Source organism: Epinephelus fuscoguttatus, linkage group LG6 (genome assembly GCF_011397635.1).
Source record: "Epinephelus fuscoguttatus linkage group LG6, E.fuscoguttatus.final_Chr_v1".
In the NCBI taxonomy this organism is placed as follows: Eukaryota; Metazoa; Chordata; class Actinopteri; order Perciformes; family Serranidae; genus Epinephelus; species Epinephelus fuscoguttatus.
In genome coordinates this window covers 18951970-18974849 of record NC_064757.1, presented here as the reverse complement: position 1 = coordinate 18974849, position 22880 = coordinate 18951970, and the positions used below count along the sequence as shown (strand labels likewise).

Here is a 22880-nt window from a genome sequence, read left to right as displayed (position 1 = left end):
AGAGTGCGTACACAGGTCTGCTATTACTGTAGTGGAGCCAGTCGGACACTAAAGCGCACACACACGCTCGCACTGAGCCGTCGGTGTTTCATTTTCCTTTCACGCACACACATACACACACATGCATCTGAATATCAATGCAAACAACTTTTCACAATAACAACACAATTAAACAATTACATTCTCTCAACTTCTCCCCTTCTCATGTTAAAAAAAAGTTTGAAAGACTCACATTCAAACTTTTCAATAGAGCTACAACTTCATGTAAAATTAACCATCAGACGCAGAGTATAAAATGCAAAAAAAAAAAAAAAGAGACATAAATTAAATATTAGAAATGTCCAGCACATTTGCATAATGCTCACAGCTAAATTTATTTTTTCAAATAAACCTGAATGGCCTCGGTACAACAAGCAAATCTCCCACAAGGATTGAAATCTTTCTCTGTCTCTCTCAGGCTCAACTTCACTTTCTCAAATACAAAGAGTCTTTCTCTAATACAGCTGTGTGGGAGAATTTGAAGAGAAAAAAAAAACAACTATTCAATAATTCATATTTGTATACTAATAAGCAACACAACCATTTCCCTTCATACATCAGAAAAGGCTGTTAGGACTCTGTGAGCTCAGCAACAGAAACTCACACACAGACAAACAACACATGCTCACACACATATTTTCTCTACAAAATGTAACCACTCTAAAATTATCCATCTTCCTACAAATTATTATAATTTACAAATGTGTAACACTGATAAACACTGGAATAATCCACAACTAAGAAATGTGCGATAGAGGTGCAGAAACATGTCTTCAGTCGAATAAACAAAGGAGCTCACTTGTTTTAAACCTATTCTGGTAGAAGCTATAAATACCTGCACACTTGCAAAAACCTTCATGCAGATACACACAGTGCTCCTTTCAAGCGCTCTGCTATAAATATACTGTACAGTAGGCAAATGTTGTACAGTAAATATATGTAGTGTCTGGATCTCTAATCGCTCATGGTATCGTTATAACACAACAGACAAATGAATAGCTCTACATTATCCTGATGTTTATATGAAACCTTAAAACCCTCTTTTATGTTTAAAAAAAAATCTTGCTTTCTTCTCCATTTGCCTGAGGTTGTTTAACCTGTCGTCCCCCTTCATTCCTCCTCCATTTGGTTATAGTAGCTGAGGGCGAAGTTTTGACTGGCAGCTAGAGGAACCGGACACCCAGGCTCAGCAGTGGCCAGCCCTGCCCCGTCTCCATGCCCCCCGGCTGGGTAATAGGGGCCCTGCAGTGCCTGGACCTTTCCACCAGGACTGGGCGATCACAGCCACCCCCCGTTGCTTGCTAGACCAGATAGCAGGCTCTTCGCCTGGGGAAGAGGGAGTGGGAAGGAGCCTGCTGTGGATGTCAGTGACCAGGGAAAGGCGGAGGAAGGAAAAAAAAAAAGACGATGAAAACATGCTGGACCGAAGGAAGAAAAGAGAGGGAAAATGCTAAATGAAGCTCCAGACTTAGTCTATGGGAATAATTTGCAGATGACTCCGTGTGGTCAGAGAGACACATAATGTAGTGGTTGGTGACGGTTCATAGTGAATATCTGAACATGCACACAGAGGGAAGCTCATCTTGCTGAACTCTTGCTTTTCTGTTTAATACTGCAGAATTCTTACCTGTGTGTTAATGTGAAAAAATATTCCTGAAAACAGTGTATTTTAATTGTGCTTATATATTATTCAAATTATGCAAACTTTGTAATCTAGTCTTGAGAGCATGTAAATAAATGTGTAAGTTGAATTTGTTTGAAGATGTACCATCTTTTTCTCTCTTGTACTGACACTGTAAGAAACATTATCTGTAATTATCTGAACTACTAAAGAACAGTAGCAATAAATATCTATTTTAGAGATAGTTTAGATCTTTCTTCTGCAGTGGACATTGATTTTGTCACCAAAAACCACAGCAGCACTTTACCTTTAAACAGCATATTTGTTTTGTCATAAAAACCTACCATCACTTCTTTTCAAAATTATTTGTGTTTCAACAAGTCTTTGGTGAAATGCACTGAAAATTTCTCGGAACAAAACTATTCACTTGTCATAAAACAAAGTAAAACAATATTTTCCACTGTCAAAACTGCGAAACCATTCAAATATAGTTAAAGGCTACATTTGAACTGGGCAAACTTCACATCTAAGCACAAGCCGAAATTCAAATGTGATGTATAATTAAAATAGACAATCACAAACATGAACAAAGAAAAATCACGACAGCATAATTTGTAATGTTTTGGCTAAAATACCAATACACAAAATCAGTAAATTAAGTTATTCTGACAAGTCTCTGTAGTTGGATTTCATTACAGTTATAATCTTTGATGCTTTCTCTTAATATTAAAGGAAAAAAAAATGGAGAAGTCAAAATGATTTATTCAAGCACTCAGTGCGGCACATTGAGAGTTGTATCTTGCATTATTTGTTTCAAAACACAACCCGCGTCCTTACGGCTCTGAGCCGCGGCACTGTGGGAGGGTAATATTCAGTACTTTGGCTTACATTAACCACACACCAGGCTAACTTTCCCCCTGCTCTGTCTCAGTGGAGTGAAACTGAAGTTTGGATTTCAGAGTTCCCCTTTATCTCTCTTACATCAATTTCCATGCTGGCACTAAGTGTTGCCAGATAGCAACTAGAAGTCCTGTTAAGTTCGAGGGAACTGGAGAGGGAGGGAGACTGTGTCCTGTTTGTGAACGGACCTACCCACCATTCAGTGGTGCTAGACTGCCCCCTGCTGTACTCCTGCAGAACCTGGATCCACAGCACAATTAATGCTGTTCATCCGATAAAAAAGCAGCCCAAATGACTAAGCCCAATGTGTCGAAGCCAGTCATTTTGTAATAACATGAAAAATTAAAACAAAGCATCCACCATTTTATGGCCACGGTGATGAAACTGCACACGAGTACCTACGAGAAGTGAGGATGCTGAGTCCCTGACGTCTCAACAAAAGGCCTCACACATTTTCTGTTGAGTCTCTATCTCTGGTGATTAAACTCTGACTTGGTATTCTCTGTTAGTCATGCCACTATATTTCAACTATCATTCATTTTGCAAATCAGGAGAGCAGTAAAATGTGAAAGTATATCTTTCAAAGCTGTCCCTTGCTGTGGGCAAAGACGAACTCCCGACTTTAAAACTTTTAAAAGTTAGACAGGTTCTTTGAAGAGGAGTCAAAGGAGCAATTTAAAGAGACCTGGAGTGGTGTGTACCACTGACTGCTATGGCGTCTCTGCACTGTGTGTGTGTGTGTGTGTGTGTGTGTGTGTGTGTGTCTATGTGTATCAAACTGCCAGACATGTGCAAACACACACATACACACACACACGCACCCACACACACTCCAATAGTTGCTTCTGTACCTGTCTTTGCTTTTTTCCCTTTTTTATTTCAGCAGGGTGAATTTTTATCTAAATGCAAAGCAGGTGATAGGTGCTCCAGTTTCCTCTAGAAGTAGCTCCCTTGTCTGGGCTCTCTTCCTGATAAGAGTCCTACTTTGCCTGACATAAAAGAGCCCGGTATCATTTCCCCTGCCTCCCCAACAACCCCCAGCTCGCTGCCCTCGCCCTTCCCCGAGCTTCACAAAGCTGCCTCTATTTGCTCCCAATTCAGGGCCCAATTGCAGATAAAGTTACAGCAAATTTGTTTGGAGGAAGAGCTGCTGAGGCCTGCGGTCCCTGGGGCAATAACAGCCTTGTCTTGCAGGGGCCGTGGGGAGAGCTGGCAGCAGCAGGAGAACAGAACCCAACACCGCTCAGCCCCACAATGGCCTCGACTCTCCGGGAGAGAAGGCAAAGGGAGAAGAGGGGAGGGAGAGATAAAGAGGAACAGGGATGGATGGACGGATAGAAGGGAGAGACACTCAGCTTGCAGGTGTGGAGAGAGGAAGCAGACGCTTAACCCCGAGACAGGGAGACGGAGACACCGAGACCCACCCACCCACACACACACATGCACGCACACACATACACAGACACCACCCATCATGCAGGACAGGAGGTAACTCCAGTCCCGTCCATTGTGCCAACGCCTCAGGCAAAGCTGCCACGGTGGCTGATTCACTGTCGGGATGGGTGGGTGACAGCAGTGTGGGTGTGAGAGAGAGAGAAAGGCTGCATGTGAGACTATGCGAAATCTCTCTTCTCTCACATGCACACAAAACACACACAACATACACACTAATCACAGCTGGCACTAATGGCCGATGTGTACATGCGGCTGGCATTTCAGACTTGGGCAGAAGGAGAGTAAGAGACCATGAAGAAAATTTTGAGCGTTTTTATGGAGGAAACGTTGTAAAGTGGCACAGTATGACAACTGCATTTTGATGTACTATTGCGTTCACAAAATACCACAAATATATGAGCGCGCTTAACCCCCCCCCTCGGGCTTACTTAGCAGTTAAGAAGTGCACACATTTGTAAGTTTAGAGGTTGAATTGCCCACAACTCCGCCTCTGTAGCTACAGCCGTGTTGGAAAGTTAAGTGTAACATCTGTCTAGAAAGACAGCCAGACAGAAACACACGTGCACATGTGAACAGACACACATGCCCATAATCACACACAGCCGTACACCTTCATGAACGCACCACCTTGGCCAGATGGCCCCCCATAAAAACCCACTTAAAGAGATGAGCGAAGTGATTAAGAGGCCTCTCAAAGTGAGGGAGAAATGAGAGAGGGATGAAGAAATGGAAGGGAAGGGAGGGAGGGAGTACCTGTGTAGAGGAGAGGCCCTAAATACTCTGATGCTTTTAGCTAAGTGCACACTCCTACGATAACAGACTCCCAAAAGAGCGAGAGAGGAGGGGGGGGAGAGGAAAAGCACAATGACACCTAAATTTCAGACTTTCTATAAACTATAAAACGCTACGTCCTTGGCCTAGATACATCCTTTATCGTCATCTGAATACTTTGAATTTAAGTGAGTACAATGAGAATATGAATAGTCGGCACTGTTACTCAGAAATGGATGTACTATACACTGTGTTTTCAAAAAGGGTGAAGGGCTATACGAAGCATGTGCATGTGTGTTTGTGTGTGCTGACATAGAGGCTGCGCTATCCAAGGTTGCATCCTCCCTTCTCTATTCACCATGTAGATTGGCAATTCTGAGGTGGCCTTGTTTTCTGTGAATTCCTTGACATTTTTTTTTGTCTGACATTTTCATTTATTTCTAAAAGATAAGGGGGGCTCACGCCCACTTCAGCCTTATATGAGAGAAAATGCAAACGTACGCGCACACGCCAGGCTCACACATGACCGCGCTTGCGCACACACAGAGAAAATGTTAACTGATCAATACTATGTCTCTTCTGACCCATGTCTAGTGATGACACTGTGACCTGCTGTACAAACACACACACATACATGCAGCCTCTGCAGAGATGGAACTGGTGTCAGACAGCCAAATGCTGCTAATGTCTAATGTCTGCTGTTGAGACACTTAGTGCCCCCATGGTAAAGGGCTGGGGCGGGGCGGGTCCACCTGTCCTGTAGCTACTTAAGTCAGGACACTAAACCAGACAGGATTAAATGCCTGCTCTGTCATCTTTAGGGTAGGAACCTCCATGCAGCCACTCACCGCCCTGCAGGAGAATGTCTTTTACTGATAGCTCTGCTGTCCAATTACACTTCACCTTTTAATACCAGACACAGATGACAGGAGGGAGAGCGAGAGAGAGAGAGAGAGAGAGAGAGAGAGAGAGAGAGAGGATGAAGAGGAGGCTGATGGGAGAAGAGAGAAACAAGCTGCCATTTCCACTGTCTGCAGGAACAGCTTGTCACACTTCAATAGATTATAGCTGCATTTTCTAAGTATTTCAATGTCTGAGGGTCTCATATAATACAGTGTTTAGGCTGCAACACCAACTCTCCACTCTATCCCCAGCAACTGAGTGCCAAAACACACACGTGCCATGTATATACCATGTGTGCTTGTACATTAAATACAAAGCCAGAAAAGGGACTTAATGGAGACTATCATATCAAGATATTTGAGTGTGTGACTAACAGTCTGTAGTGGGGCGTTACAGTGTGGGAATGTACTTAAATGTGCTTGAGACATCAACAACCCCTCGTGTTAGAGTGTGCAATTACCAGTGAAGGATCCATACTTTGTTAGCAGAAATGGTCCTACAGCCTCTGTGAACATGTTGCTCTCCTGCTGCGTGTGTGTGCAGATGTTAACTGGCATTAAAAGTGTAATTGGTAAAAAATGTGTGACTATTAGGACGGTACGGATTCATCAATGTGAGTGGGGTTCATTTAATTTCAAAAAGTGTGAGGTAATTATTCTGACAAAACAGTAGGTCCAACTACATGAGATTGTCTTTTCTCTACATTAAGTTGTTAACACACCCCATAAATAATAATACAGCATAATAATCTTTGTGGCAATAGAGTAATTGTACACAAAAAGATGAGAAATTGTGCAAATTTGTGTGTGATATGTTTCAATTTAAGGTACTATCCGTGTACTTTTAAGTGCACCTCTACGTACTACAAAAGCACAGATGCTCCTCTGTGGAGAGTCCCATTCGAAGCAGCTGTTGATGTAGCAGCCTGTGTTGATCAGGAACATGATGCAGCGTCTGACTCTGTTGAAGTTGCGCAACAGCAGCTAGAAAGGAGACAAGAACAAAACAAGTGAATGTTAAAACACATGTGTGCTCCGGTGTGACGTCATGTAAGTTTCCTCTTATGTTATTGTTCATTATGATCAGGATTTATCTATTTTCCAGTTTAATTTGTCACAATACAATGTATGGCATTTTCATTTCCATTTTGTAGTGTTTGCATTTAAAAGTGATAATAAACAGTTGATCATAAAAATGAAAACAAGTGAGAGCTTAAGGTCAGAAACAAGCTGTAGCATGGAATAAACATGGTGCTAAATACATATCACTCCACTGTTTCAGTTGTAGATACAGAGTGTAAACATATACACTCAGTGAAAATAGACTTAATGACATGTTGTTGTGTGAATACGTGAAGATCTGGTGCGACTTAATGTGACAGGCAGCAGAGTGTAATTGTAAAAAAACACACTAGCACATCAAGGTCTGTGATTTTTCCACATAAGGTGCACATGTGTAATGTTTGGAAAGTTTTATCCAAAGACAAAGTAAACAGGAGCAACATTATTATTACAGACATAAGCACAGCTAAGGACATACTGTTAAAGAGGTCAGTTTTCCCTCTTTTATGTTTATTTATGGAGTGAATTCATCACAATTGAGTAAGTAAACATGTTACATCATACAATTAGCACCTTAGTTAAAGTGACAGTAAGTCTTAATATGGTTGGTTCAAACCCCATTGTGTCTCACTCAGCTGTCACTTTGGAAAGTTAACTGGAGCATTAAGTTTTTACAACTTGAGATTTGCAGCTTTGACCTCACTTTGGCTCCAATATTACAACATTACAGCACCGAGGACACCATGAGGACGTCGGGGTGTTTTCAGTCTTTGGATAGCTATATATGGATGTGGATCAGCATACGGGACAAACGGCTGCTTTAAGTGTGACAAGCTGACTCACAGTGTTTCTTTAACTCCATTCTCCCAGTGATAAAGTTAAGTACAATAATAACAATTTCCAGCACAGTCCCTGGATTCTCCTCCCTGAGGGTTCTCCGCGCATTTTGGCCAGATATGAGAGAGAACTGGCTAACTGCTGATCTCCCCATGGGTTGCCAACCATTCAGGGAATAGCATAACAGCAGCGCAGAACGCCAACCACCCAATCAGGTCACCACCAGGAGAAAGTGCTCCCAAAGGACAAACTGTCTCTGCAGATCGCTGTTCAAAAAATTCTAGGCCATTATTTTACTCTTTGGAAAATTGTGTGTGTGTGTGTGTGTTTGAATGTGTGTATTCTGTGGCTATACTGTATGTGTTTGTTGCACCACAGTAAAGTCTATTGTCTGTATGCATGTGTGTTTCCGGGTGGATTTGCATGTGGTTAGGGGTGGCTTGGCTGCTTTGATGCTAGATGAGAGGAGGATTCCTCCTTCTCTATGTATAATTATGTGAAGCTTTTTGTTGCCAAACTGAGGATGACTGTATGGTGTCCTGCTGGGGACACACAGACCCTGAGGACAGCAAGACTGTGAATCATCCATTTCCACGTTCCTCAGCGCATGCACTTGATGTACACGCTGCACTCTTCTTGGCTCATTATTGCCATAACTGCCTTGATAAGAATATTTCATTTTTCATGAATTATTTCAAAGTGCGCCTTGAGTTATTCCTTCAAAACACTTAGAAATGTAGTGGAGTCATTTATTAAGTCAAATGTCATAATTACAATTAAATGGTTTTGTTTGGCAGGCAGCTTATGTTTTTTTTTCATTTATGTGTGTGTGTGTGTGTTTGTGTTTGTGTGTGTGTGTGTGTGTGTGCGTGTGTGCACGCACACTCTAAGCAGCAAGCAACAGCAGGGGAGCTGCTCTCACACAAAAGAGTCCTCACGGGGCAATCCCTCTAAAGCAGCCAGTGACATCATCATTGCGAGACGCTGACATGGGTCATCTCTGTGAGTCAGAGGTGAAATGGAGATGAAAAAAAGATTCCACATTTGGGAGGAAAGTGGAGAGCGGGCCGAGACAGAGAGCAACAGAGAAGGCAGGAACAGTGAGGAAAGAAGGGAATAGATGGAAGGCTGACAAAAGCGTGGTATGGGAGCTGGTGCATGTGTGTGTGTGCGCGCTGTGCTCGGCTGTGCATGGTGCAGCATTGACTGCTGAGCCCAAACGGTCACTCATATGACATGTCTGATGTGGGCCAGCCCCTACTATTCAGCCCTTTGTGGTGCCGCCACACTGAGCGGCGTGACAATGAAGTGCAAAGCAGCAGTGGCAAAGAGGGCCAACTATAAGGATGGCCAATCTACTTATGCACCCCAGAGCTGACAGCTTGACATTTCTATTCACCACTCAGAGTGGATGCGAGGGGGGGAGAGATGAGAGAAGGGAGAGAGGAGGGAAGAGAGAGAGAGAGAAAAAAAAGAAACGAAATGCTGTTTTTCCTTCAATCATCCTGTTGTATCTTGCCCACACAGTTGTTGTGGTTTACAAGATGCCACTCTCCAGGCTTGTTGGTTTTGCTTCAGACAGTTAAGCAGAACAGGGGGTACAGTGGTGGACACAGATAAAAATGAGGCGGAGTGGTGGAAGATAAGTGTTGGCTGCTGATGTACCTGCTTGGACACTCTGGGCTCCTCCTCGATATACTTCTGCTCAATGGGAATCAGCGTCCTGAGACCAGCCTTCACCTGGAGATGGAGTGAACACACACAGCGTCATAAACAGCAAACGGTGAGAGTGGAATCACACTCATTTGAAATAATACACATAAATAAATCAGAAATTATGTCAATCAATCAGCGAGTTAACAATATTTGTTAATCATTTTGAAGGTTTTTCTCAGACAATGTGTAATGATACTGGCAGCACATGCGTAGAGCGTGCCCCATGTCAGAGGCTAGAGAGAGCGGGAGAGAGAGAGCTGTAAGATGGCCGCTATAGGACACACACAGCGATGGTGAATGGGCGAACAAAGGCTGTTGAGAGGGAGTCTTCGATAATTAAAGCCAAAACGAGGACGAGGGACAAGGGACGAGGGATGAGATGGAAGCGGGGGGGGGGACAAACAGAATAAAGACAACAGCAGCGTGGGGGGGGGTGCTGGAGAGGACAAGGGAGGGATGGATAGAGAGGATAATGGGGGGTGGGGGGCAAAATAAAAAAAAACAGGGAGGAGAATCAAAAAAAGCTAAAGAAAGACTTACAGCATTAAAAATCACGTCTATTTCGAGAAAGATGACCCCTTTTGTTGGCCCTGTCAGCTCCTTGCTTTTCAAGGCGTAGGCTTTGCGTTCTCCATTTTGGATCTGTGGGAGAGGGACATGACAGGCGTCTGTCTGGCAATACCCGGCTGAATCGGCTCCCCGGGCCACCTTTGAACCCCAGCTGCTGGCGCTGACAGGGAACCCAAAACAACTGTGGCAACTCTGACAAGTACCTGTTCATTACCCACTGCAGCTCAGCTCTGTCAAACAGAAATTAACTATCCTGGGGAATCATACTGTACAGCAGAGCATGGATATATTAGACACACAGTACTTTCACAGGCTATCTGTATTTTTTCAAATGTAACAGACACTCTTCTTTCTCTTTTTTTCTATAAATCGCATCGTTCCATCTCTCGATCAGTGTCATTTTCATATCATCTCTCATCCCTTCACTTTCTTTCTTCTCACCTATCAATCTCTCCTTTTTTTCTTAGCCTCTCTTCCATTTTTTCTCCTTCCTGTCATCTATTTCTCTTTGTGAAATAATAACAGTCTCATCTGTGGAGTTGCAAAAATAACCTCTGCTTTTTATATCTTCCACCGTGTGTGTTTTCATTCCTTCCGTTCCTCTATGTTCTCTCTATTATCCCCAAAGGGAAAGAAAAAGAAACACACACACACACACACACACAGAAATCTGCCTCTGACTCACATTTAGTAAAGGAATAGCCACTTTCCCCAGGAAGTCTGCACTTCTGTCTCGGTCCTCGTCGTAAACAGTGACCTCTAGCACCGAGTGGATGTCCTTCACGTTACTGGACCACACACAAAGACAACATCAGTGACATATAAACTGATATATGGGTTAGAAACTGAAACAGTGTGAAAGTTATTACGTCTTACAAAAGCTTCTTTAAATGTCTCTAGAAAACAGTTTGAAATCTGAAACGCTGTACAAGGCATAACATATGCTTTGTATTTGAATACCCTCCATTGCATTTACATAAATGTTTAAAAATCACCGTTAACATGCTTTATGTGACACTGCACTACATTACTGCATGAGCTCAGTAAAACTAAAGTATCATCCTCAGACGTGTCATCTCTTGAAAACTAGGCTAGTAAGAAGATAGCTGATGTTATGTATAGAAAGGAGGCTATGAGAAAGACGTGCGCTCAAAGAATGACTAAATTAACCTGCCCCATCAGTGGGAATTCACAAGTTTCTACTCTGGAATGAAATGCCATCATATATGAGAGAAATTATGCAGAGTTAGATCTACATCAACATTTAACTACCGCCTGGGTGTAGCTATATACCTAAAAGAAAAAAATATATATATTTTTTGAAGAAATGAAAATGTGATAAGCCTCCTTTTTCTCTTATGTTTCATTTATTCTAGGACTCACTGCAGGGATATGACACATTTTAAAACACTATTAAATTAGGATTGTATTAACAATTATTATTAATATTTTTTCAAGTTCAAAAGTTCATTGATAAAAATATACTCCACACTATAAACTGTGAGGAATATTTTTTTAATTCTCAGAATTAATTTTAAAACACACACAAACACACACACACACACACACAAAAAACCCATTGGGTGTTATAAATTGAAAAAATGTAATTATATATAATTTATTTCATAAGACTGTTGCTGTGACTTTACCATTCTTTAATTCAAAGATACATGTCAGTTAAAAAAAATAAAAATTAAATATTTTATTGTCATTGCTGCAGTGAGCACAAACTGTATGTGTGACATGTAGTATTGTAAAAGCCACTCACAAAGTGAAGACCTTGTTCCACTCTGGGTTGAGGTTTTTGTAGACTGTGTGCGTCTGCAGCCGATCGTTACTCAGCTCCACCACACAGAATGGGTCACTCTTACCTGGCGAGCAAAAGGAAAAAAAAAATCATACAAGAATAACCTTCTCAGTAAAAGAAAAAGACATAAATACAGTCAACACTAAACTTTTGTTTAGTGTTGACTGTAAGAAGCGAGAATCTTAAGTAATTCCAACAGCTTTTGTCTATCTCCAATCCCTCATATTATTAATACAGATAGTGTATATATCCTCCTCCCTTTACACCACATGACAGCTCCAATACTCTGGTTATCAGAGCTGTAATAATATGAGTCTTTCATTTTTAGCCCTGATGCCATATATATTATAAAACAGTATATCAGTGGAACAGCTGCAAGCTGTTTCTATCAACACCCTGGGAACATGGACAACTAGAAGATAAGCTCCAGGACAACTTTGCCCTGGGCAGTCACAAGGAGGGGGTGGGAGAGTGAAAGGAGAGAGAAGACTTTGAGAATGGATGGTGCGGAGAACACAGACGGCCATGTGGCTCTGAAGGCCAGAGAAGTTCAAAGTGGAAGATAAAGACAGCCGAGCAGGGGTGTGAGAAACATGGCCGGTCCATGATTAGCGATTCCGAGCGAGCGGCGAGACGGTGGTGAAAAAATGAGTGAAAAGCAAGAGCAACATGAGAAATTAAATGATGAAGGAATGACAGAAAACATTCCCTCCTCATCCTTACTGCTTTGTTCTATTGACAGCTGTGTAAATTAATAAAAACAGCAGAAAGGTTTTTGGATATTAAAATTGAAAGCTGTATTTATTGCGGGGAAATCACTGCTGAAGTTTTATACACTAGCAGAAATACCGCTTTCATCAAGTGAAACTTAACAGTAATAATAACAAAACATATATCCAATTTATCTGATAGAATAAATAATTTCCAAAACCCATGACTCACGTATGAAATGATTTAAGCAGCCCGTGGCTGCCAAAAGATAAAACTTTACAACACTATGTGAGAACTTTAAAGACCCTTAGATGTTATAAAACACAGATATGATATATGGTTCACGATAAATCACATTCATTAATGCTAATTCATTCCAGCAAAACTTTCAATTCAGAATTTACTACAGTTACGTAACTGAGCAAAGAGAGAGGGTGAGCGAAACTGAGAGGAGAAATAAACATAATCACAGAGTTATTTCCTTCTCCTGAGAATAGAATACTGTACTATAATAATCAAAACCAGTAATGTCCTATATATTCTCCATTTGTTTACTAACATCTCACATTTCAATTTCTTTGTACACAGAAAGGAGTGAGACCAGCTCCCCATGCCTGCCAGCCCACCTCCCTTGCATCGCCTCGGAATGAACTAAAAAAACAACAAAACTCTTAATTCTGGCTTTGATCATTATTTTTTATTAAAACTGTTGGGAGCCGTTGCGCTGTTTGTTCAAGCTTATCACTTGAAAAGACTGGGTCAGAAAGTTTAAAAAATAAAAAATTGTCCCACACGAATTCCCGGGGAAAATATTGAGTGTTGAAATATGAGAAAAGCAGCCATGTTGCATAATAAGATTCAATAAAGTTGGGATTGAGTTCAAAGTCCCCCCCCCCCGCCACATTTGTGTTTGTGCTTCTGCGTGTCCGTCTGTGTGTCATTGATTGGTGTGATTTTCTTCAAATGTTGTGACAAGGGCAGGACATTTAGTGGGTGTGCAAAGTAAATGTCACCGTGATCAATGCTGAGCCGTAGGTGTTGCCTTTCATATCTGTTTGTGGGGCCCTATTGATGTAGAGTGTTTGAAGTGGATATTGACAGCTATGACTCCTACGATAGAAAACAAGATACATTAAAATAGACAAAAGACAATGGACTCAGCAGCCTACTTCCCTCTCTCTGTCTACATACTTTGTCAGCCATATCAATTGTTTGCATGGCGCGCATGTGTTGTATTAAAATGCAAATTCCTCCTTGTGCCCATCATGAATAAACACAAAAAAAAAATGTATTTTCAAATTGCAAACAAGTAACAAGAATATATTTTGGCAGCAGTTTTCATTCAATATTTAGCGAATATTTGAAATCCTCCTTAATCATCCGGAGCCTCCATAGCATAAACGATTATAATGTTGTCCCCACAAATCAAGTCTGATTAAATTTAAATGCAATCATCCAAATTAAGAGATGGAAATTATTTCTGCACAACCCTGTCCCTCCCCCATTTTCTCTCTAATATTCTGTTTTTAATGACATGGCAGGCTGTGTTGCCGCAGAGAGCCAGTTGTCATTGGTGATGAACTTTCACCTTATTGGCCGCCAGCACCAGAGGCGGCTGTCTTAACCAATTACACGCTCAGGTTTGAGCGCCACTCAGAGATCATCCAGGTAATGTCCGAGCAAAGCTCCTCCCCCCCTCTGGGTCCCATCTCTGTGGCACTGGCAGAGGGTTTGCAGCTAGGAGCGGGCTCAAACTCATTTCAGTGTGCCCTAAGATAAGTGTGGAGGATGAATACAGTACAGAGACGAGGGAGCGCACTGTAATTGCCTTGCAGGAAGCTCAGAGTTAGTGAGGAGTCTGAGGTTGGAGAGGGAGCGCACGCTCTCATGTTGCTGTATAATCACAATTAATTATGATTCAGACTTTAAAATGTAAATCACATTTTTGTTGCATTTACTTTCCAAACCTTTTAATAGGCTATACGAGTATATTTCTCCTTGTGTCAAGTGATGCGGCGGGAAATCTACACTTTACTGACAGGTTTTGTTTTGATATTGAGGGAGAAAAGAATGATGTCTACACGAGCTACGGTGTTGCCGCTGGAAGTGCATGTGTGCGCGTGTCCATGTGTGTGTTAGTATTGAAATGTTCTAACAGTATAGCATCCACTCAGAGGGACAAGGGCTGGCAGACAAAAGGGATTGTTGGTTTTAGAGACTATTTTCAGTTATCCTACTCGGGCTGGAGAGGAGCTACTCCACAAAAACACTTCAATTAGAGAGAGAGATGGCCAGAGAGGAGAGGAGAGGGGGAGAGGGGTGGGGAGAGGAGGGAGAAAGACAGGCGAGGAGACAGGCAGCGTGAATGGGAGAGAGATTGTGAACTCTCTCTCTCTCTCGCTGACCTCCTCTCTCTCTCTCTCTCTCTCTCTCTGTCTGTCTGTCCGTCTGTTTCTCTCTCACCTTGCTCCTGACCCTCTCTTGGTCTGGGCTGTTAAAATAGGGTGTTCATGTGGTGAGGGCTCTTATGTGGCTCTTACAGAGCTATTGTTTCTGCCAGTGACACACACACACACACACACACACACACACACACACACACACACACACACAGCGTCAGACTCAAAACAGGAATACGCCATCTAGAAACAACCCCTTTGCCTGTTGGTTATCCATATCACTTTACCTTCTGTATCTATCTTTGAAGGGTTAGACTGGCTGAAAGAAAACGTTTTCTGGGGTAACAAAAGAAAAATCCTTTTTACTTTGTTGCTTGCAAGAAAGTATAAATTAAATAAGATTACACATTTGACTGCCTAAATTCACGATCTCTTTGGCTACAGCAAAAAAATCATGTGTGAAAATCCACATGTGATTTGTTTTTTGTAAATATATAAAGAGTTACAAGTAGTTCATCATAGACTAATCTGTTAGTTATTATCTTGGTTAATTGATTAGTTGTTTGGTCTATAAAATGTCAGAAAATAGTGAAAAATGTCAATCAGTGTTTCCCAAAGCTCAAGATGACATCCTCAGATGTAAAAGATATTCAGTTTATTGTCATAAAGGAGTGAGAAAGCCAGAAAATATTCACATTTAAGAGGAAGAATCAGAGAATTTTAACTTTTTTTTCTATATACTTTACCCAAACTAATTAATCATTTATCAAATTAGTTGACGATTAAAGGTTGACAACTAGTCAATCCCATGCAGAAACATCCTCACCTGTATTCTGTTTTTATCTTATGAAATCAAAGTTTTCCACATGAAACACATGAAATGATTAAATTTACATGTGTAAAAAACATTTCTCCAGTGAATTTAAATCTTCACATTTTAAGTAGAACCTTATTCTTTGTCAGTCTTATTCAAAAAACATGTTTGTTGTGGGATTTCAAATCTGAATTCAACACTTTTTTTACACTTGTTTTTTATTCAGTCTTGGTAGTTTCCATGTAAAGTATTAGCCCATGTTGGCACCAAAAGACATGCTGCACTTTAACTGTTCAGTAAGCCTGTAGAAATAATTTCAAATCACCACAGGCTGTAGAGGCACTACTCTGAAATCAAACATGTTCTCTATGACCACGTCAAACCGACAGAGGCGAAGTGAAAGGCAAACAAACAGCCACTAGACATTATATTTCCACAGTTTTACTCTTTTGGGGTGTTATTTTTTTCTTTTTTTGGGAAGGATCCATGAAGCTCAGACTGAATGATGAGCTCTACAACGAGGTCACGGAGCAAATTTCTGCTCCGAGTGAAATACAAGAGCCAGAGAGCCATTAGCCCTGCACTCCGGCTGCTCCGGTCGCTCCACGCAATAACCCAAATCAACCAGCTCCACTCTGTATTGGCTAATGGGACTGTGGCTGTTTCAAATGGGGAAAAACTCTAGACTCTCCCTCTCTCTCTCTCTCTCTCCCTCTCAAACACACACACATACTCACACACACACACAAAAACACACACTCTTCCTTCTCTCTCTACTAGATAATACAGAGTGAAAAACTAGGCCTGTCCACTGTAGACCTAATTAAAAGTAAGAATTAATGGAGAATGGAGGATTCAGAGAGAGCAAGCAGAGAAAGAGCGGGAGGAGGGAGGAGGAGGAGGGAGAGAGATTTGTTGGTTCAAATATGTACTTTTTCTCTATTATTCAAATGAGCAGCCTGCATCTTTTCTAAAAAAACGCAGAGACAAATTTAGCGTCCTGCACAAAGTAGACTTTAACTCTCTCTGAGGATTCTCGCGCAGGATCATCCCTTAAACCAACTCTACACTCTGACTTTATCTTTGGCTAGATTTATGGCAGATTGCCGGTGGAGGAAAATGTGCCACAGGAATTGTTCAGCGTCTCGATGCAAAACTCAAGCAAAAGTTATTTCAAGCAAACAAAAAAATACTCGTTATTGATAGTATTATTATTATTACCAGATGCCTTGTAATGCTCACTCTGATAGTAACAGAAATTGCAAAACAGCAGCAAAAACGGAGGCCTATTTGTCAGATTATTTTTAAGCAAATGAATATATGAGCATAAATGCAGGAGTGAAAAATGAACGGACTAACTTTTAACAATGTACATGAGAACTAGAGAGGTTATAGTCTTGTTGTTTGGACTTAAGGTCATTGCCTTACCTGTGACATCTGCTGCCATCAGTCCCTCAGCCCTGATGACCTTTACCTGCACCACACCGACATCTTTCAGGTTGTGGAATGACCTCCACAGGCTCTGAAACATCACAGGAACAGGGGTGAGGGGTCAAAGAGGACGCCAAATTAGCATTGAAGAGAAAGGCAGGTCAATAGCCTGACATTTCATTAAGAGACGAAAGGGTAGAATATGTCCTTTAACAGTCCTGATTTGAAAATGTAGAGGTGGCATTTATGGTCGAGTCTAACAGAGGACAAATGGCTGTATTTAATTTCACTGAATAGCTGTGCTTGCCTGTTTAAAATGTTTCTTGACTTTGTACTTTGGAGATAAAATGGAAGTTCAATGATTTTGGGAAAAAAAGATGATCCATGCAGAAATATACTGTAAAAGGTTACAGTGAGTAAAAACAGTACACAGATAAAAGTCAGACAAATAGGGGTCATTGTAGACAGAGACATTGTAGGCTTTCTGTTCCCTCGGATGACGTCCTTCCACTGTCCACTGTTTACACCAATACTCTTTGGTTAGCTGGCAATTTCTACCAGGGAAAACAAAAGCACCATCTTCTTCCTGTTTTGGTTGCACAATGGTGGACGTTTGTGCTGTAAATCGCCTTTCATTTTCCTTGGAGTTTGGCAGACAGAGCTGCATGGTGAAAAGCAGACTTAAAGGGAAACAAACTAAATGCTGATGACGTCATTATTCTCCAGCTATTACAATGTGCAACAAATATTTACTTCATTATGATAAGTTAAAGCAAAAAACTTGTAGAACATCACAAAAAATAATATGATAACAGAATAGTTCTCAGCATAATATCTATTCCTAACAAACAATGAGGCCAAACTTATAAATGTTAAATGTCCACCTTTGCAATCAACTAAGGGTTCTTGTGCTTTTCCATTAACTTTTCCTTTCAAAAGTGAAAGAGTTACCTAAGGTGTTTTAGATAAAAGTTTTACATGGTGTTTTGTGTAATAACTACAAATAGAGGAGTGTCAGTTTGGAACTTTTGTGGCAGAAAATCTTTGTATAGGATTTAGACACCTCTCCATTCCTAATATGCAGAATTTTGAATGCAGTTTTAACACATTTTAATGTGTATTGTTGTATGAGCTGATATGCTCGCTGGTATGCACTGTCAGTCTGGATGATTTAATAGAAAAAGCTGGCTGGTATTTGCTTTTTTAGTCACTCCCAGAATTGCTTTCTCACAATGTTTGTAAGAAAAAAAAGATGTTAAGTGAGTGAATGTGTGTGTGAATAGCAGCGTTAGTATCAGCCAAAGAAGACACAAAAGTGAATTATGTGCAATATGGAAACATATAATTCCTACAGCAATCAAATATCTGTTAATGTGTGACATGTACACACAAAATAGGGTCAGGCAATAGAGAAAATTACAGATCACAATATTTTTGATCAAATATTCCTTGATATCAATATTGTAGGGTTGACCATCGGTGCTTTCAGAAAATATTAACACAGATTTTTGGCGAATACTCACCATAAATGTGGATATAATGACTAGGTGGATTAAGGCAGTCTGGTAAGTTCAGAAAATTACATCACTTTACTGTAACGCAGCCTTTAAAACAAGGAAAAATAAAACTTACGATATCCAAAATCTAAGACAATGTCCAGTCTCATATCATGGTAGATATAATATCTATATGTTGCCCAGAAATGATACAAAATGAAGAAAAATGTGCAAGTAATTACATCACATATGCACGATTGCATGTGATGTGATCTTATTGATATGAATGTGTCCTTACAGGGCTCACTGTATACTCCCTACACTTCTGCTTGTGTGTTTGTTTGCTTTAAAAGAGACAGAGAGAGCGTATTAAGCTGATAATATAATAATAATAGAGACATTGTTGGTGAGTAGACACATCCAGTGAGGCGTGACTGGCAGAGATATCATAGTTATGAGGCAAACACACACTGACCTTAGCGCACACTGTCCAGTTTACACAATATCCAAACAAAAGAGAGGGGAAACAAACACTCTTGATGGATAAACAAACTAACTGTAAAACAAGAAGTAAAGCACACAGTCTTGCGCTCTCTCTCTCACACACACACACATTATCTCCCTGTGATATTTTTCTCCTTCTTGCCTGCTCACACACCATACAGACACATACACAGTCATGAGATGTCACATGGTCCTGTGATCTTCTGAAATGAGAAGGGAAATACTGTACGTACAAGGTTTTAATAAGAAGGAGAAAGAATGATGACTGTGTTAAAACTGGTCTGTAAATCTGCGGGATAAAGGGAGACCTGTAGAGATCAACGGCCGGGCCATGAGGCATGGGCACACGCTGACAGACACACGCACAATCATAAACTCCTGCTTTTGTTCACACCCAAATACTCAGGTATAAACACATGCATAGAAAACCTACACTGAGGCCAAATTGAGTAGCATGTCGGCGTGTCTTAAAAGCAAAGTGGAAATGCACTTCACTTCAATTTATTTCTCTCTCTCTGGCAATAACCCCTTCCATCCCCACAGGAGTAATTATAATTTAAATTTCAGAGTCAGGGCCAGGCTACAGACTTAATTCATTATTACCAACTCTGTCAGACTCTGCCTGTTTCCAGCGATATCATTGTCCAAAAGCTCTCTAAAGGAGATGAGAGGGGAGAGTGTGTGAAAGAAAGAGAGGGGGAAAGAGAGTATGTGAAAGAGAGAAAAAGAGAGACATACAGAGAGAGGGAGAGAGGGAGAGAGGGGACAACTCTCAATTTTAAGGCACGATTTCTCTGAAGATACAGCTGCTTGTTGTGATTATTGGGGCGCAGCCAAGAAAAGAGACACTGGGAGAAAAAGAGTCAGAGAGAGGGCATGAGGGAGGCAACAGAGGAGAGATGAGGGCAAACTAATAGCTCACTAGTTAGTGCTGTAGTGTTCAACAGCAGCAGTTGAGGTAGGAATCGAACATTATTACTTTTTTGGGACAAAGAGACACAAAAATGTGTCTGTGGCAATGTGTATCAAAACTGTAGCAAAACCTGGCATCGGATGTCTGGTCAGATTAGAGTTTGGCAATTATTTCTATTTTCATATTGTCCAATTGTGGTTGTTCCAGATTGCCCATTGGGGATCTGATCACCAGGGGGTGGCAGTAGAGGTTGGGGGGTAACATAGCACACCAATGTGTGCCAGAGTCTAAATAGATTTGCACTATTTGCTCTTTGAAATTTAAGCACAATTTGATTATGCAATGACCTCTTGATTTCAATGTGCAGTTGTCCATTAGGTCTTAGATTTCTAAAAGTAATTAAGTATCTTTGATTATTGTGAACCAGTTATGGTTGAGTAATAAAAACATTTTTACAGTTAAAATATTTTTCTTACCTTACTAATACCATTCTGATTAGGATATAAGTAGTAGTATTGGCAGTAGTAGTAGTAGTATATTTATTAGATTTTATTAAATAGTTCATTACTAATGATAATTATTCACTCATTAGTCCTGTTGATTTATGAGGCTCAGTAAGCCTACGCATCACTCCACCAAAAACATCTGTAAATGCACAGTCTCAGTTTCTAGAGATTATTTTTCAGTAAGTTGGTTAAAATCATATATCAGTGTAAGAAAAAACAATCATCAATAATCCCTTTGGTTGTCGAAATACAATCCGATTACCTGGGCGTAAGCCTAGGTAAGATTCATAATCCTACTTGCTAAATATTTAATCAAATGTCATACAGATTTACATACAATTTTACCAATTTAGAATATATTTTATTGGTAGGATTTGTCACGGACAGTTCTTGAAGTTCGGACTGTATTTTGTTTAGTTGGAGTTATTGTACAGCTGCTTGTGTTTGGACTATAGGCTGTATGTCAAGATAGATGAAGCGCCTCCACTTACTTCCACTGTACAAAAATTATGCCAAAATATCCTGGATATGGCCACTGCCATCTTGTGCCGATAACGTCATTTGGAGCCAGAGGCTGTGCAGTAGAGATCTCTGTGGTTTTAAGTTCCTGCAGGTTTACCCAGCACATTGATCATGAGCACACCAATTGGCACCCACAGCTTTGAATCATGATGTCAAACCCCATTTTTATAGCATCAAATAACTAATTAAAACCAAACTTGTCGGAAAAATGGACACTTGAACATGCATCAGTGTGATAAGAACTACTTCAAGTGAAAGAAACCTTCTTTTAGAAACATTTATTTGACGTATTCTTTGATTTTATAGTTTGGCCCATGTCCTTTCTGCCAAGCACCAGGAGAGGACCGAGAGGTTTTGGCTTTACTTTAGGGGAATTGTTATGTCATCCATCTTTATTATACAGTCTACGGTTTGGACATTTAAGATGTTTGGCCTCTTGTTGTGGCAAAACATGTATATATAGTTTTAAGTTCAGTATCAAAAAAGTACCATTTGGTACTGTACCAAAAAGACACGAGTATCATGGTTTCAAATGATACGAGAGCAGTTGTCTCAGTAATGATACACAGATATACAAAATGGCAGCGAAACTGAACGAAGGAAATGAGACAGAATTATTTCTTTAATGTATGGATGCAGTGATATGTTTTTTTCATCCCCCAACCCAACATCTACACTCCATCCCATCCTCCCACCATGCAGGCTCCCTGAGGGGACATCGAGGGTTCAGCCTCAATCCATGACTGGAGGAGAAAACGCACCCATCCTCCACCAGGATTCAAACCCTCATCAGAAAGATAAACACTAAAAGATGGAGAAGACGGACAGACGGACAGGTAGAAAGAAAGAGAGATGAAGAAAGGCCACAACCAAACCCCCACCCCCTCACTGACGTCTCCCCACACCCCCATCAGCACGCAGGTGGAATGACGGGGATGAAAAAGGAAGGATGAACAGAGGAGAGAAGAGAAAAATGGAAGGACAGAGTTGGCTTTCATAAAACAAACCCCCACCCTGCCTTTGATTGACATCTTGTCACTGTGACATCTTCTTCCCGTCTCTGTCACACTCTACAGACACACAAACACACAGATGAATCAGCCCCTGCACAGGCTTATGACTCGCTGTCATCTTTGCATCGTGTCACCTTTCATCAGCGCTCCGTGTAACATTTCACACACAGACACACATAAAGCGTCTGCCCAGCAGCCGCGCAGTTCAGGGGACATTTAATCAAATGCCTGTGAAATGCTCAAACGCAAACCAAATGCTAACAACTACCTCCCAATTCCCACTCCTGTTCATCAACTCGGGATCACTGTCTGTCAAGATTCTCCCTCGAAGTTTGCTCTCTGCCCGTCCCACACTTCACTGCAGCCCCTTATCTCACTTCCTGTCCAGGTTGTGTCCTTTCTCTTCACCTTAGAGCAGGGCACCGGAGTGGGTGGGAGAGGTACTGCAGGTGTGTGTGTGTGTGTGTGTGTGTGTGTGTGTGCGTACATGTGGGTGGGTGGTGAAGTGCCACCACTTCAGCTGAGGTCGCCATGTCCTCCTTCTCTCATCCACCCATCTTGCGGCCACCTCAGGCCCATTAAGAGCCATTAGTGTGTGTGCTCCTTTGCCATCATGATGCATAAATCTCTTTCTCTCCTTTTCCCTCTCTCCCTCTGTCCCTCTCTACTTCTGGGAAACAGTAATTAGGGATGAAGGAAAGGTTACGGTGAGAAATAGTACATCTAAGGCAGTTGTCACTAAGTGTATTGCACTGTGTTGCATATAGCTCCGTCGTCAGCTGCATTCAAAGTAGTTTGCAGTAGAAAATCATGTGTACTCTCATTCACACACATGCATGCATTACATGCAAGTGTACAGAGGCGCTCTCAAACCTGGCAGACATACACACA

General features: G+C 41.2%; 1 protein-coding gene across 6 annotated transcripts in view; it reads right to left on the bottom strand.

The window, feature by feature from the left end:
• The window catches only part of mctp1a (multiple C2 domains, transmembrane 1a), a 179143-nt gene that overhangs the window by 46935 nt on the left and 109328 nt on the right, over positions 1-22880 (bottom strand). For all 6 annotated transcript variants that reach the window (XR_007449595.1, XM_049579953.1, XM_049579955.1 and 3 more), the window contains 6 exons: positions 17033-17126; positions 11642-11744; positions 10559-10661; positions 9844-9945; positions 9253-9327; positions 6553-6672 (listed from right to left, as the gene is read on the bottom strand). Coding sequence is in view for 5 of the 6 variants with exons in the window: in XM_049579953.1 (XP_049435910.1) it covers positions 6553-6672; positions 9253-9327; positions 9844-9945; positions 10559-10661; positions 11642-11744; positions 17033-17126 (597 nt within the window). In the remaining variant the exon portion in view is untranslated. The remainder of the gene's footprint in view (positions 1-6552; positions 6673-9252; positions 9328-9843; positions 9946-10558; positions 10662-11641; positions 11745-17032; positions 17127-22880) is intronic.